The sequence below is a fragment of the Haemorhous mexicanus genome, chromosome 15 (genome assembly GCF_027477595.1).
Source record: "Haemorhous mexicanus isolate bHaeMex1 chromosome 15, bHaeMex1.pri, whole genome shotgun sequence".
NCBI lineage: Eukaryota > Metazoa > Chordata > Aves > Passeriformes > Fringillidae > Haemorhous > Haemorhous mexicanus.
The window spans coordinates 3,727,370-3,743,729 of NC_082355.1; the positions used below are offsets into that span (position 1 = coordinate 3,727,370).

The following is a 16,360-nucleotide window of genomic DNA, read 5'->3' on the forward strand; positions in this document are numbered from 1 at the left end:
CCAAGCCTGGGTGCTGCCAGGGTGTCTGCCTCAGTGTGAGAGCATGAGGTACACCATGTCCACAGCCTCATGCTCCTCTCTTGGAGTGGTGGAATGCTGTGACCCATCAGAGACAGCCCTTGGACCCCTGAGTATCACCAGTCATTCTGTGAGGGAAGTCCTGGATTCAAGGGGAAGGGGGAGAAACCTTCGTGCCATGTCTATGGGACATCCCTTTTGTGTTGTCCCCAACCCCAGAGGACAAATGCCTGTGGAGTAGGAAGGCAGCGGGAATGAGCAGGACTCTGGGAGCCACATGTGGCTGCTTCCTGCACCTGCAGAGGCCTGGCTGGGGGCCAGCCCACGTGTGATGATCTGCCAGATTTCAACCCTGAGGTTGATGGGGTGAGGGAGCTGACATGGGGGCCCAGGAAAGCAATGGATGAGAAGAAGCCGGAGCAATGTACAAATCCCTTTATTTTATTAGTTTGTCAAAGACTAGTTCGAGCAGGATGGTCACAGCATGTCTGTGGGGCCCCGAGCTGCCCGCCACCTCCCGGGAGGGCCCTGGTGAGCGGCTGGGGGCCGTGGCTGAGGAAGCACAGGGAGGGGGAGCACGGTGTGGCAAGAGACGGGCTGGGATGAGGGTGTGCCCCTGCCTCCCCACGTTGGGGTGCAAGCAGCGGCTCCTGGGACATCCCGGGGCACTTGCCCAGGGATCCCTTCCCAGCCCGGGGACCCACGTGTCTAGCGTCAGGTGAGGGCAGCCGGGTACCCCCAGCCCGGGCGTGGCCCGGCAGCCCTCGGCCCCGCGCTGGCTTTATTGCAGGGGACAGAGTGGGGGTCCCGGCAGCACGGCGAGGGGCGCCGCGGGTGGCCCCCGGGGACAGTGGGGACTCGGGGGTGGGAGTCTGAGCAGCGGACACGAGGACGCATGGAGCGACGGGGCGCACCCTGGCACAGAGACACTAATGCGAGAACGGGGGCCAGCGGGGCCAAGACACAGACGAGCGAGCGGCGGGGACGGGGGACGGGGCAGGGGGGCCCCTGCCCCGCGCGTGCCTTTGTACACGGTTGGCGGAGCGCGGCGCCCGCTGCTCCCGGTGCTGAAGTATTGCAGTCTAACTGATATGGCTTTAACTATGGGGCCAGAGATGCGGGGAGGGGGGTCCCCTCCAACCCCCCGATGCAGGAGCACACCGGGCAGCCCCGGGGGACCCCCGTGCCCGACGACCGGGGATGGGGGAGCTGCGGGCAGGGCGCCTGGCTTTGTGCTTTGGGCTTGGCCCAGGGCGGGAGGGGGCAGGGGGATGGCAGTGTTGGGGACGGGGGCAGGCTAGCAGAGGCCTACTGGAGTCCCCTGGGAGAACAGAAGGGGCAGGGCAGGGGGCACGAGGAGCCACCCCGGGGGGCCGGTAGGGCCTGGATGCCCCTAGCCTGCCGCGAGGTTACATCAGTGCATTTGGTCCCGGTTCGCCCTGTCCGGCCAGGGCTGCTCCCCTTTGGCGTGATGGGGGGGCCCTGCCTGGACGGGACGGGGCGGGCTTTTGGTCTGGTTGGGGGACAGGGCAGGAGGGGATGGGAGGGGGTGTGGGGACCCCCTCTCCGGGGCCAAGGGAACTGATGGAGGAGTTGGAGAGAGGGCGCCCATGCCCCAGCACCCTATGGCAGGGTTGACGGTGCTGTTACTTCTTGAACATATCCTGCAGTGGGCCGGGCAGGTACTTGAGGACGGTGTCCAGGATGCTCTCCTCCTCCTCCTCTTCCTCGTCCCCACAGCCTGCCGGGATTGCCTTCTTGGGGCGTGTCAGGCTGCCCTCACACGGCTGCTCCAGAGCAGCTTTCTCCTCTGCTTCCTTCTCCTCCTTCTTCTTCAGCCCGTACTGAGAGGACACAGGCTCTCAGCAGGGCAGGCAGTGGGCACTGCCTGCGCTGTGCCCCGTGCCCATCGCCACCGGCTTGGGCCACCCTCCTCCCGGCCACGGCTCCCTGTCCCAGCCCCTCCCCGGCTGCCGCGGGCAGGGGCGGGCACAGGGGAGGTGTGTGCCCACCTTGTCACGGATCTGCTGCCGGACTTTCTCCCGCTCCGCTTCCATGCGGGCGTGCTTGGCTTTCCGCTCCTCCTCCTGCTGGCGCAGAGCTTCCTGCCTCTCCTCCTCCTTCTTCTGCGCGTCGGGATCCTTCTCCTCCTCGCCCCCCAGCATCTTCCCCATGTCCTTGGTGGCCCCTGTGCATAACGAGACCCTTGGTTGGTCCCCAAGGGTGCTGCAGCCTGGTGCTGCTGCCAAAGCCCCTGTAGCAGCAGGGAGGGCAAGGAGGTCCCTAGCAAGGAGGACCTGGGACATCCCCAGGGCCACCTGTGCTGAAGCAGCCTGCAGACAGGCTCGGGAGGCTGTGGGGTTGGGGAGTACCACGGGCTGACTGTTCTGCCCTAGTTCAGTGTCAGCTGGGGGAGATGCCAGCAGCTTCTTCTTCAGCACCCAGGGGACCTGCTGGGGAATCCCACTTAGCAGCAGAAGAGCCAGGATTCCCCAGCCAGCCGCTGACGGCACTGGAAATGGGAAACCCGGAGGGCTCCAGCAGCAGCTCCCCACTGCTGGTGACACTCTGTGTGACTCTGTCCCCTTGCCATGTCCCTCCCACTGTGCTACTGGGGTGCTGGGCCAGCATTGCTCCCGAAGGGGGGACCCTTGAGGGGGAAGAGCTCCCACTCACCGCCCAGCGCTTGCTTCATGACGAAGTCCATGGTGTCGGTGTGTGCGTGTGGCTAGGCCAGTGCCCAGCGCTCATCCACCGCTCTCCGGGCTTGCTGACCTGGGCCACCTGTGCAGGCAGAGACAGACAGGTTGGGGATACCATGCTAATGTTCTCTGCTGCCCAGGCTGAGGGATTGAATGACCTCTGGGGCTGTGCTTTGCACCCTCTGCATCATCAGCCCAAATGCCTGCCAGGTTGGGTAGAGGGAGGTTCTGGGGTCTGCAGGCAGAGAGTGACCTGTGCCTGCTTCCCTCAGCCCCCTCCCTACATCCCTTCTGGCCTTGAGGACCTGTGGAGGCACCAAGGCAGGGTCTTCAGAGGGATGTTCCACCTCAGCACTGCCCTTGGTGTGGCATCAGGAGCCCTGGTGTTCTGCTTGGGGGCTGGTGGGATGGGGACCCACCACACCACCATGCACCTTGTGCCCCTGCTTTGCAGGAGGGGGTGACAGAGCTTGTGTGGGGGTGCTAGCGTGGCACAGCCGGACCCGGGGTGCTGTGTGTGTGCGTGTGTGTCTATGGCAGCGCGAGTGCTCTGCAGAGGGATGGGGAAGAGGCTGTTGGCGGGTTGCGGCAGTGCTTGGGGGCTGCAGGGGTTGCAGGCAGCAGCCTGTGACTGTGTGTGTGATCCGTGCGGGTGCTGCGGGTGGGTGACATCGTGCAGGGGCACTGCCTGTGCAGGACGGAGCGGGTGCGCGCCGTGCCTGCACACGCTGCGCGTGAGCTCTGAGTGCAGGCTGTGTTTGCTCAAGAGGTGTGTTTGCGGGTGCCTGCAGGCTGTGTTTACATGGGGGGTGCGTGCACACACGCGTGTGGATAAGTTTGTGGGGCTGCAGATTGCGCGTGTCCCCGTGATGTGCGGGTTTGCAGCCTGTTTGCAAGCTTGGAGCGCGTGCGTGTGCGAGTTTTGGGGTCTGCGGGCTCTGCGGATGTGTGTGCACGCAGGGTTGCGGGCTGTGTCTGCCTGCTGGGTGTTTGTGCTGCGGGTGTGCGTGAGTTTGCACACTCGGGGGGTGCTGCAGGCTGTGTTAGTGTGAGTGTGGGGGGGTTGTGTGTGCAGGTCCGTGGGTTTGCAGGCTGCACGGGGGGCTAAGCACACAAATTTGCAGACTGTGTCGCGTGTGTGTACGTGTGGGGGTGTTGCAGGCTGCTTGTGTGCTCTGTGTGTGTGTGTGCATGCGGGGGACTACAGGCAGAGGGTGTGTGAGGGGGGTGCCCGTGCCCCCCACGTGCCCCGTGCGAGTGGGGTGCTGCAGGCTGTGCTCGGAGCCTGGGGGTGCAGTTTGCAGCGTGTGTGTGTGTACGTGCTCGGTGGGTGCTGCAGCCCAGCAGGTACCCACACCCCGGCTCCCTAGAACCCCACTGGGACTGGGAGGGCTGCACGAGCTGTGACCCCGGGAAGTTTGCTGCTGCCAGCTCCGGGGCACCCCGCAACAACGTGGGGGGGCTCCTCCGGGCAGTACAGTGCTGAGCCGTGGGACTGCAGCGGGGGCTTGGGGGGCACCGGGGACGGGGGAACACCGGAGAGCGCAGGGACACCGGAGTCGTAGGCAAGGTGCAAGGATCACGGGGAGCACCGGAGCACTGGGGTCGCGTGGCCGGGGGGCTCGTAGCGATAGCGGGGTACGTGGGGCACATCGGGAGGTGCACGGGCGACGCAGGGGGAGCACAGCAAACGGGGGGAACACCGGGCACCGGGATACCGGGGCTGCAGAGACGCAGGAGACACGGGGGGGCGCCGGGAAGGCGGGGGACAGCGGGGACACGGGACGTAGCGGACACCCAGCATGCGGGGGACACCGGGACCGCAGCAGGGTGCGGGACCCGGGGGGCGCGCCGCCGTGGGGAGGGGGGGGAAGGTAGGGCGCAGGCACAAGGACGACGAGGGGGGAACCCAGGTCGGGGAACACGCACCGGGGGCGCAGGGGATACCGGGGAGGAGGGGGAACGCGGGGACACGGGGAAGGCGGGAACCGCGCGGGGGGCGAGGGTCGCGCAGGGGACGCGGTGCCGCGGGGACCCCTCTCCCCCCCACCCCATCCCGGGGTCTGCGGCGCGGGGCCCCGCCCGCCGCCCGGGGCCGCCCGGTGCCGCAGCGGCGGCGCTGTCCCTTCAGCACCGGCACTCACCGGCTCCGCCGCCGCTCGCCGCTGCCGCCGCTCCGCCCCGCCCCGCCCCGCCGCGGCCCGGCCCCCTCCCGCCCCCGGCGGCACGCGTGGGCCCGCCCGGAGCGACACCCCCCGCCACCGCGCGGACCGGCCCCCGCGGGGGCGGCGGGATGCGGGACCCCTCCCGGGAGACGCCGCACGATCCCCGGGAAACGTCCCGGGGAGCCCCGCACCGCTCACCAGCTTGCGGACGGGGCCCCCTCGGACACAACCCCGCAGGGCAAGCGCCTCCTGTGCGGGGTTAATGATTCACCGCCGCGGCAATTAAAGGGCGAAACGAGGCATTCATCAGCCGGAGGTGCCCCCAGTCCCGCATCCCCCGGCTCCCTCACTCGACCCCCCGACCCGCAGCTCCCCGGCCTCCTCTGCAGCGATGCGGGGCGGCTGCGGGAGTTTAATTAAAGTCCCTGATAAATCATATCCCCTTCCCTCCCCCTTCCGCCAAGAGCTGCCGCTCGGGGGCCCTAGCTTTGGGTTTTGGTGCTGCTCCCCCCGCGGGGCTCCCAGGGCAGGTTTGAGGTGCTCAGGGAGAGGATGCCAGAGGGGTCTATGGTGGCATCGAGGATATGATGCCCATGGAGCTCAGAACCCCCTTCAACGAAGGGTTCCTGGGTAGGAAATGGGGTGCACCACCCTGCCTGGCCCCCCTGCACCTGCCCGAAGACAGATGGGCTCCTGCAGCCTTCTCTGCAGTGCGGGATAGGACTCCCCACCCTTGTCCCGATGCATAGGGACAGTGTGTGCTCCTCAGAGTGGCAGCCGGTGCCTCCTCATTAATCCAGCCCTGGGTTCTTAGAGACAAGATGAGCCCTGAGCGAATCGCATCAGTGGTACTTGGAGCCGGGCTTTGGGATAGCCGGTGTTTGATAGTGAGGCTCTGGACTAGCAGCCTGCGGGGGCCCGGAAGGGCGCTGGAGAGGGTCGGGGTGCGCGGTCCTTTCAGGTATGGCCCCCCCCTAAACGTGGGAGGCTGCAGGGAGCTGGGACAGGCTGCAGCTGCCCCTACAAGCCCCTTGGGGTGGGCTGTGGAGATGCTGCCAGTGCTGCCGGGCGCTGCTGGGGCTTCTGTGGGAAGGCTGGGGGTGATGCAGGATGTGGGGCAGAAATGGGGGGACATCTCGCTGCCAGGGGGCCAAAACTGGCTTGCAAATGCTATCTCCAGAGAGATGCACCAGCAGATCTGTGCATGAGCACCTACTACCAGCTCCTGCTTCAACGCATGGCTGCTGCCACGGACAACTCTCAGCACGGGGACAGCACATCAGGAATTTGTCCCTCTTATTCACCCGCTCTCACTGCTCCCAAAAACACCCCCTGGCACAACCCATCTCCACCAGCCCCGAGCCCTCAGCCTGGCATTGACCAACAACTCCTTTTTCCACCTCCAAGGTAAAAAAGCCTCCTGCCCTAGTGCCCAGCCCCACCGTGCCTGCTGGCAGCTGGTGGGACGGGCATGTGGGTGGAAAGACAGGCCTGTGCTTGGCCCGTCCGTCTGTCCGTCCGTCCGTCCTGCGGCAGCCCTGCTCCGGGCGTTGACGTCAGCGCTCCCGGCAGCCGGGCGGTGGGCGGGCGGCACCGCTCCTATTGTATTAAAAATAATACAGCGGAGCACAAATTCATTACAGATAAGTGTGACAGCCAGGAGGAATTAACGAGCCCGTCTCTCAGCGCCTGACAAACGCCTCCTTTTGTTCCTGGGATGGGTCCTTGAGTCTTTCAATCTTTGGAGATGCCTCGGCTCATTAAGCACATCCTCCTCCAGTAGATCCCAGTGTGCCAGAGAGGACTGCTCCCAGTATCAGCTGAGGCCAAACTGGCAGGGACATCCCTTGTGCCAGTGCCCAGTGCTAAATCGGGCTTGCCTTTCTTGGGAGTTAGTGACCTGGAGTACTGTCCTCAAGCACTGTCCCCACGTGGGGTGTGGGGTGGCCGGGGGGGAGGTGGGCGAGGCAGCCCCCGTCCCTGCTGCTGCGGGAAGCACGAGGCTCGTGTGAGCTGAGGCCACCCGCCCCAGCACTGCAGCTGCCAGTGCCGGCAGTGCCACCACAGCTGTTGGGCTGGGGGGCACCCTGCTCTGCCCTGCTGGCCAGGATTCCTTGGGAAGAGCAGCCAGCAGGCCTGGGGATCGGCTCCTGCCCTGCACACCCCTGCTGTGGGATGGAAATGGATCCAGGGGACCCCCACAGTGCCAGAGCTGAGCTAGCTCCGGCTGGTGTTTGGGGGCTGCTCCTGGTGCTCGTGCCCAGTGCAGGCACTCCTTCAGGCCCTGCTGTTCCTTGGCATCATCCTGGGCAGTGTCACCTGCTGGGTGCCTGCCTGGAGCTGCTGGGGGAGGCAGGAAGGGAAGGGATGCAGAGAGGTGTGAGGGGCTGGGTAGCAGCACCGTAGCCAAATGGGGGAGGAAGCTCTCAGCACCACCAAACCCTGCAAACGCCTCTGTGGAGTCAGCACAGGTGCCAGGACCCCAGCAGTTCCGTGCTCCACTCCATGCTGGCATCCAGGGAGGGAACGGGGCTGGCTGGTGCCACCACATTGGCCACAGCATCCGCTGTCAGCAATGCCTGAGTGGCACCTGCCTGCTGGCATCGTCCCCATTGTCCCCCGACAGCCAGATGGGGACCCTGCAAGGTCACAGCCTCTGTGGACCCTTTCAAAGCCCACAGACAGAGGGAGTACCTGCACCCATCCCTGCAGCACTGCCAGCCTAGCCTGCTGTCACCCATTAGCCCAGGGCAGTTATTTCACTTATCTGCCCCCCAACATCTTTGCAGAAAATAATTATTGGTCCTTCTCATTGCACCGAGGGATTAAAAGTGGTTAACTCCATTTCCAAAGGCTTTGTTATGTTGGTTTTCCCTCAGCTGCTGCACAAGGCGATTTCCACAGTGCCACTTAGGCAGCTTTTATCAGGTTGTCTTCTGGAGGTAATTGGGTTTTTCAGGAGCCTGTTTAAAATTCGTAACTCAGCCTCTTAAACAAAACAAAAACAGCAGCACGGAGAAGAGGAAGAGGCAGCACGAAACATGCAGCAGCTGCAGCCTCTGAAGAGCAGCTCTGGTCCCTTGGGGCTGGCACCCGGCAGGGGCAGGGACAGGGACAGGCACCAGCCGTGCTGTGGGATCAGTCTGGAGACAGCCCCTCCAGCTCAGTGGCTGAGCACAGACTGCTCGGGGACAGCGGGGACCCGGCGTCACTCCCTCATGCTGTGCTCAGGGCGAGGAGACTCTGTGGTGCTCAGAGCCACCCACATCCAGTCCCTGGGGATGCCGGGGCCACCGCTCTGCCCCTGCAGCAAGTCACAGACCCCCCAGCACACATGGGAGAGACCCCAGCACCCACTCAGCCCTTGTCACACCCATGTCAGACACGGGGTGCAAATGTCGTCTCTGTTTGCTCAGCACTCACCAGGAGCCCTGGGGCTGGTGGGGAGGGAGGCGGGCTCATGCCATAGCCTGACCCCCACTCCACCATGAAGCTCCCAGCTGTGGCAGGGCCCCATGAGCTCACCAGAGAGGGACAGAGCAAATGGGCAAAAAACCACCCTTACTGGGTAACTTCTGCTAGCCCAAGCCCTGGGGCTCTCCCTGGCTCTGGCCTTTGCTGGCTGGCTTAGGGGGGATCCTGCTGCCCACCCTGTGCACCCCTGCAGCCAGAGGGGCTCTGGGCTGACACTGCAGCTGTTGCTGCTCCCCTGCATTACTGCCCATCTGCATTGCTGCCGCAGCCCTGTCACTGTCACTCCGGCTGACCTGCCTGGCCTCTCCTCGCTGGACAAGGGGTGCACTGGGCACCCCCAGCCCATCCCTGCCCCCCTCAGTGCCACGAGGTGCAGAGTGGTTTGGGGAGCAGTGGGTGGCAGTGGGCTGCCACAGCAGATGGGCGGTGGGGCCGGATCACGAGCCTGCTCCTCACAGGGCTGTCCCCGGGGGCCATCCACAGGAGCCGGCTGTGAGCTCACCCCTGCCGGGCCCCATCACACACCTGCTCCTCCCAGCCCCGCCTGCGGGCCGGGGAGGCTGCGGCTGACCCGGGGATGGGGCGAGGAGAGGACCGAGCCCGTAATTCCAGCTGTTCCCAGCATGGCGGTGTCCCAGGAGGGTACCAGAGAGAGAGGGGTGCTGCTCAGCCCTCCAGAGCTCCCCAAAATTGCCATCTACACCTACATCTGTGTCACACAGTGATGCAGGGGCTGAATCTCCCAGCAGGACCTCCCAAGGGGACAGGGACTCAGCTCCAGGCTCCAGCTAAGAAGACTCTAGAGTGGCTGGGCTGTCAGCCATGGTGTGACCGAGCACCTTGGCTTTGCCACCATTGCTCTGTGCCCTCTGCTCACCCAGCCCCAGTCTTAGAGCCACTCAGAACCCCAAGGAGTCCGAATGAGCACTGGGGCACACTGGGATGGACCTGTGAGTGCCAGGGGGACCCTGCTGGGGTGGACCTGTGAGTGCCAGGGGGACCCTGCTGGGGTGGACCTGTGAGTGCCAGGGGGACCCTGCTGGGGTGGACCTGTGAGTGCCAGGGGGACCCTGCTGGGGTGGACCTTGCCACTGGAGTGCTGCAGTGGTGACTCCTCATGCCCGCAGCTCCCGGCTCCCTGCGTGTGTCCGGTGCCTCTGTGCTGTGCATTATTAAACAGAGGCACTGCAGCCCCTCGCTGTTTATCCTGGTGTGGCTGCACGGGGACAGGCCGTGGTGGCTCTCTACAGACTCAGCTGCCCGATTAAGGCTCACTGCAGCTCTGGCCAGCTCCCCAAACAGGTTTATGACCCCTGGCCTTACTCACCTGGCTGCTTCCAACCCCCCATCCGTATAGGATGGCTCCCACTTCCCTGTGGAACAGACACTGTGTTCACCTTGGTGCTCTCACCTAGGCTGTGCTGCCCTGCCCTCGCAGCAGGGACAGCTTTCCATCCCCACGGCCTCTCCAAGGGCACGCTGGCGCCGAGTCCACCCCATCAATATTTATGGCAGGCACGCACACCCGCAGCTCTGCAGGGGCCGGTGCGGAGCCGGGCTGGGCACAGCACACCAGACTCTGCTTGGGAAGCAGACAAAAACCCCCTGGGCTCCTGTGCTGCCTCCCCAGCCCCTCACCCTGTGCATACACGGATTTTCATCCTTGCCACACTGACAAGGCCCCTGCAGGCACCGCTGAGGTGGTCAGGACAGTGGTGGGTAGTGGATGCACAAGGATCATCTCCTGGCTCTGTGTCAGCACGGGATTTGGGCACCCACTCCCCACAGAAAGCCTCAAAGTGGTTATATCCACCCTCATTTCACTGGCAGGAAAAAGACACCAAGGACAAGGGCATGATTGGCTCAAGGCTGGGCATCCAGGTCAGAGCAGAGCAATGGCAGCCCCCACCTGTCCCCTCTCCAGCCAAAACACCCTAAAAAATGAGACCCTTGGCACTGCTCCCCTGAGGTTCAGCCTCATGCTGACAGAGTGGTGCTATTGTAAAGATCCTGTAAGCTCTTTGGGGCACCTGAGTTGAGGACAGAGACTGGGGTGCTTTAACCCCTCTCTGTACCACCAGTGCTGGGGAATGGGAGGAAGTGAGGAGCAGGGATGCTTGACCCAAACTCCCAGCCTGGCTCTGGGAGAGCACCTGCCTTCTGCGTGGGAGGGCTCATTGTATCCTGTGAGAGGGGAGATTTGGGAGCCCAGAATGCCCCATGGCCTGGGCAACAGAGCTGGATAAGGGGGACAACACCAGGGGCACCCTGATGGCAGCAGATGGCTGCATGGTAGGGGGCTCCATAGCAGCGTGGGGGGACATATGGGTGCCTGGGCTTGGGCCAAGCTGCAGCTCAGTGGGAGCAGTATGAGCCTGAGCTGCCCTGGCTGGGGAGGTGGGGAGGGGACACCAAGGAGTAGCTGGGCTGGGTGTGGGGCTTGCTGCCCACCCCAGCTGCCTGTGCTGGGGGTTTCTGCTGCGGCGTGACGCCGGACAGGCACCGTGCTGCTCCAAGAGCTGCTGGGGCTCGGGCCAGAAAATTCATTCTTGGCTGCTTTCAGAGGGGTTTGGCTCGTACCTTTCCCATCTGGGGGCTTTCAAATGGAAAAAAAAAAAAAAAAAAAAAAGAAGAAGAAAGAAAAAAAACCCTGGCCCTGTGCCACCTCCACAGTCACCATCCTTGCCATGGTCTCCAGGTGGGACTGTGCCCAGCATCTGCTGAGAGCCTGAGTTGGTCCTCACTCCCACGGCCTCTGCCTGCTCCTGAGCTGCTTCAGGTGCCTCTTGCCTGCATCAAATTGTCACCGAGATGAGGCCCCACCCCATCTTGGGTGACCTGACTGGCTCTGCTGAGGCAGCAGGTGGTACCTCTGAGCCTCCCCATCCATCCCATGACTCTGCTGTGCCCCCCATACCGTGGGGAGTAAAATGGCCCCCCAGCCCCCCAAGAGCCACAGCGCTGCCTACCTTGGTGTGTGCAGCACCAGGAGCCTGCTGCTTCAGCACCTAACGCAGGGGACAAGGACCTCGTGGGGGTGGCTGGGCATCGCAGGGAGAGCAGGGCCTGCAGAGACACCAACAGTGAGAGCATGAGTGCCTTGGAGGGGCCACAGCACCAGGTGGCACAGACAAAGTGGAACCACTTGATGGGGGACAGACAGAGCACACCACTGCTTGCTTCTCTCTCTGCCACCTGGGTGGGTCTGTGTGTTCCCTGCATCCTGATCTCCAAGGATGGAGCAACCTGCTGCCCAGAGCCACCATCTCCCTGCAGGTGGGAGCCCAGCAGGGTGTGCAGAGGGTGACAGGCGGCAGGAGGTGGCAGCTCATCACAGTCTTTGGTCCTCTCCTGGATCAGGGGCACCCACTCTGCTGCTGGCAGAGGGATCCTGGCCATCTCTGCAGGTACCTGGCAGCTCGGATGCCTTCATTAAAAATTTAGAGGGCTCTCAACTCTTTAAGGGTTTTAAAATTTCACATTGACTCTGCCTTCCTTAGCTTGCACATGATGAATTTCTTCATTGGAGAACATAATGGCAAGTTAAAGCAAGCCACCAGACAAAAGTCCTTGCTCAGACTCAGCAACTGGAGGAAGCCTGATGCTGCTTTGGGCTCCCCCCTCCTGCTGGACCTCAGGAAGCTTCTGTCTGGGGATCTCATCCCTTCCTGAAATGCCCTTGAAATCTCCCTGTGAGGCTTGGGGAGATGCAGGGGGAGGCTGGCCTGGGCAGGGGCTGTGCAGGGAGCTGGGTACCAGTTCTGGGTGCCACGCTGGCAGTTCCTGGGGTGAGCTGTCCCTGTGGTGTGGCTCATGTCACTGTGACATGTGTCATGGGCGCGATTTCTCCTCTGCAACTCGAGGAGCAGGTTCCTGGGGAAGTTACAAATTCATCCTGACTTTAAGCAAAGGCTTTTCCTCCACCCTGGGGAAGGAGGGAAGCTTTGGCAAATTGGAGATAAATATATGACCCAGGGGAGCCAGGGGAAACACTAACGCTGTGGAGGAGCAGGGGCTAGGATGATGGAGCCTGCATTTTGAAAAGCTTTACAGAGCAGGGATGCCTCATCCCAACCCTGAGAGCAGGAGGCACTGACAGCGCCTGGGAACAGGGTTTGGGGAGGTTGGCTGTGGAAAGAGGCAAAGAGTCCCCAGTGGGACCTCAAAGAGACCTCAGAATGGTGCCTGGTGCCCTGGGAAATGCAGAGAGCTCAGCCTGCAATGGGCTCAGCAGCAGCATGAAGGTGACCTTTGCTGGGGACAGCCACTGCCTCCTCTGGGATGTGGGAAGGCTCTGGAGCAGGGTGAGAAGGGCTGCAGAGAGCTGCAGGGATGTGCTCCTGGGGGCGTCTGGTTTCCAGACAGCGCCGTGCCAAGGAGACAGCTGGGCTGGGACAGAGGCAGATTGGCTCTGCTGCCATGGCCTGGGTGCACATCAGCAGATATTTGTTTGCAGAAACCCCAGAGGGTGGGAAGAGCAGGAACACTCTGCCCAGGCACCTGAGAGAATGCAGAGAGTCCTGAGGGGTGCTGCTCTAATCCCTGCAGGATATTTTTTATTTCAAGCAGATCAAAGAATTTTTTAATCTCCTTTGCAATAGGCAGAGCCTGGCAGTTCTATGAAGATGCATCTCACCTGGACAGCTGCCCTAGCTCAGTCTGTCTGTCTGTCTGTCCAGGCAGCCAGACACCAACCACAGCCAAAGCAGAGGGCAGGGAACAGCAGAGCTGGGCGATGGTGCCAGAACACCCCCAGCTCCAGGGACAGCAGTGCCCCCAGGTACTGGCAGGGATGTTTTCATCCAGTCTGGACACAAGACACAGTATCCAGGGAAAACTTAATGCTCCAGATGAGACATTAGTGAGTCCACAGCTCTTCTGCTTTGAACATCCAGCTCTCAGCACCCTGCTTGAGTAGCTGAGCTTGTCCCAGTGTCTGAGAGGAGGAGGGGAGGCTGGGGAAGGAGGAGGGTGAGCAGTGAAGTGCACGGGCTGAGAAACTCAGGCACATCTCAAAGCACTTCCCCTGCCTAAGAGAGATGTTCCTGGGGCCTGCCTTGGGTCTGGCACCAGTTTCCTGTCTGGGCAGCAGGTGAGAAGGAGGGTTCAGAGTCACAATGCTTGGGGACAGCCTGTGCTGGCAGTGTGCTGTCCTGGCTCTCATGCAGGGGTGCAGAGGACTCAGGGTGCCATGCCACACTGAGCAGCCCCCAGAGGCATTCCCCAGTTGAGGTCTGTACCTGAGCTGACCTGCCTTGCCTTCAAAAAGCAAAGACCCTCAGCCTCAAACATCTCAATTCCTCTGGCACAATTCCTCTCACCTCAGGCTGGGGCCAGTCTGGGTCGCACCATTGTGGGGCTCTGGGATTTCACTGAGATGAGCAATGTTTCTGAGCCTCTGGTGACTGTCCCAGAGGGGCTGGTGACCCCACTTAGGGAGGGATGGACCTGCTGGTCTGGCTGTGTGCGGGAGGAGCAGGGTGGTGCAGAGCAACACAGCAAAGGTGACAGTGGCTCCTGGCCAGGCCCAGCCTGGAGAGCCCATAGCTGGACAAGGCAGCTGGTCGGGGTCTCTGCAGGCAGGAAGGCTCCGTGGGACCAGGAGAGGCAGAGGGGAAAGCTCCTGGGACGAGCGAGCGGCGAGCGCTCAGGCGAGAGCAGGAGCAGGAGCACGGCTTGTTTACCCAGGCTGAGCAGGCCTGATTGCTCTCTATAAATACACCCAGAGAATAAACACCAGGGAGGGAGAGGGAGCGTTTAAACTCCAGGATGATGCTGGCATAAGAACAAATGGGAAGGCCTGGCCAGGAACACAGAGGCTGTGGGTGAGAGCAGAGTTCCTCTGGCCACGGGCAAGATCCTCTGGGTCCAGCCCTGGCTGCTGGGGAAGTGTGTGATGCCCAAGGGCTTGAGCTTGGTGCCATGCAGCCTGGGCTGCAGTGACCATGCTCTCCTGCCGTGCCAGACCTCCAGAGCTCCAGGCCACAGGGGCACACTGGTGCCCAGGGGTAGGAATGGAGATGTGCCACATTGCCAGTGATCACCGCCTCTTCCCCAGAGGGGTTTTCCACGGGGACTTCTCATCTCCAGAGCACAAACCAGGCTGGGAAACTCAACACAGCTCCCCCTGGCTCCTGATATGGGCCTGGTGGGCTTTGCCTGGCAGCAGCCCCTGCAGAAACCCAGGGAAGAGCCAAGGTGTGAACCGCAATCTTCCTCCAGGGCAGTGAGGTGTTCTGAGCTCTCTCTGCTCGGGGTCATTTCAATACTAATGTCATCAAGCAAGGCAATAGAAGAAACAAACACTCGGCCCACAGCCAAGTGAGACTTTGAGACATTTTTCTATGCCAGTTTGTCTCAGCTGAGCCATCTCCAGTTTCCCCAGGAGGGTGAGGGTCAGACACTGTGAGCAGTGCTACTGGATGGGGACTCAGCTCCTTTGTTTCCATGCAAGAGCCTGTCCTGGCAACCCTTGGGGTCCTGCAGCCTCTGAGGCACAAGGGCAGGTTTGGCAAGGAGGGCACCTCTCTGTGCCCTGAGCCCAGCCCATCCTTCCTCATCCTCGATTTGCCAAACCCAGCCCCTCAGCTTGACTCCAATCACTCCGGTTCCTTCACCAGCCCTGGCCAGCAGCTGGTGGAGCCTGACTACGGAGCATGGCTGGTTGCAGGGAGAAGCCCTGAGCCTTGAGCCCTGTTCTGAGCGACGGTGCCAGCCCTGCCTCTGTGCTCTGACTCACTGCACTGCCAGCCTCGGGCAGTGGCTGCCCGGTCACGCTCGTGCCATGCGGGTGGCACTGCCACCGCGTGCTGCCAAGGCCTGGATCACGGCAGCCACCTGCCCGTGTGCTGCAGCCGCGGCGCTGGGGACACGGCGGGGACAGGGGCTGGACTGTGGGGCTTAGGAGGTGCCTTGTAGGGACAGTGCAGAGGGGAGAGGGGTTGAATCTCAGGGGACTGGAACGGTGAAGCTGGAATGCTCCACGAGTGGTTGGACTTAGCCGTGGAGAGCAGGGTGGAGGAGGGAGCCTCTGATGGAGAGGCACGGGAAGAGCCCGGCAGGTACCGGAGATCCCCACGGCAGAAAGGCACACGGAGCCTCCCGGCTGTGGGCAGGGGGTGATGGCGGGATCAGGTCGCATCCTCTCCCTGCCCAGAGCCCCGCTCTGCGGAGCCCCCCCGCAGAGGATGGCCGGGCACGGAGGGGTATCCAAAGCCCGGTCCGGGGGTGACAGCCCTTCCCTGCACACCGGCGTGTCCCCCCTCTCCAGACCTGCGGGTGGGCAGCCCGGGGGCGCGCCGCTCAGCTCTGCATCTCGCACCCGCACCCCGCATCACCTGCATGGCTCCCCGCATCCCGCACCACCTGCATCCTTCCCCGCATCCCGCCCCGCATGCCGCATCCCGCCGCTCCGCGGCCGCCGCCCCGTTATATAAGCCGGCGGCCCCGGGAGGCTCGGCGGGCCGATCCCCGCGCCCGTGCCCGGCCCCCCCGGGCTCTGCGGCACGGCGGGCCCGGCCCGGCCCGGCCCGGTCCCGCACCCACCTGGCTGGCTCGGCGCGGCTCCGGTGCGCCCCGTCCGCCCCCGGCGCGGAGAAGGAGCCGCGGCCGGAAGGGAGGCGGGAGCCGTAGCGGTACAGGGGGGGCCCGGTGCTGGCTCCCCCTCCGCCGCACGGCCTCCCGGGCGGGGCCGCCTCCGTGCCCGCCTCCGGACCGCCCCGCGCCCCGGGCGGCAGCCCCCGGCCCGGCCTTCCGCCCCGGTACCGGGCGGGTTCCCTCCGGTACCCAGCAATTTCTTCTCCGGTACCGAGCGGCAGCCCCCCCTCTATTCGACCATCCGCCCCTGAAACCCGGCTGTGCCCCCCTCACCCCGCATCACCCCCGGTACGAAGAGTCCCTCCTAGTAGCGCTTGTGCCTCCAGTGCCATGACAGCCACCCCCAGTGGCCGTGTCTTCCAGTACCCCATTTCTTGGCCACCCGTTTCTCCAGTGCCCAGCAAT

At 63.4% G+C, this 16,360-nt stretch overlaps 1 protein-coding gene across 1 annotated transcript; it reads right to left on the bottom strand.

Moving 5' to 3' along the window:
* Positions 1–438: 438 nt before the first annotated feature.
* On the bottom strand, positions 439–16,038 carry CPLX2 (complexin 2). Its single transcript, XM_059860318.1, has 5 exons — positions 15,905–16,038; positions 11,329–11,425; positions 2,695–2,802; positions 2,031–2,206; positions 439–1,862 (listed from the first exon to the last, which is right to left on the bottom strand). The coding sequence occupies exons 3-5, from the start codon at positions 2,723–2,725 to the stop codon at positions 1,665–1,667; spliced, it is 405 nt and encodes a 134-aa protein (XP_059716301.1). The 5' UTR covers positions 2,726–2,802; positions 11,329–11,425; positions 15,905–16,038; the 3' UTR covers positions 439–1,664.
* Between the last annotated feature and the right edge of the window lie 322 nt (positions 16,039–16,360).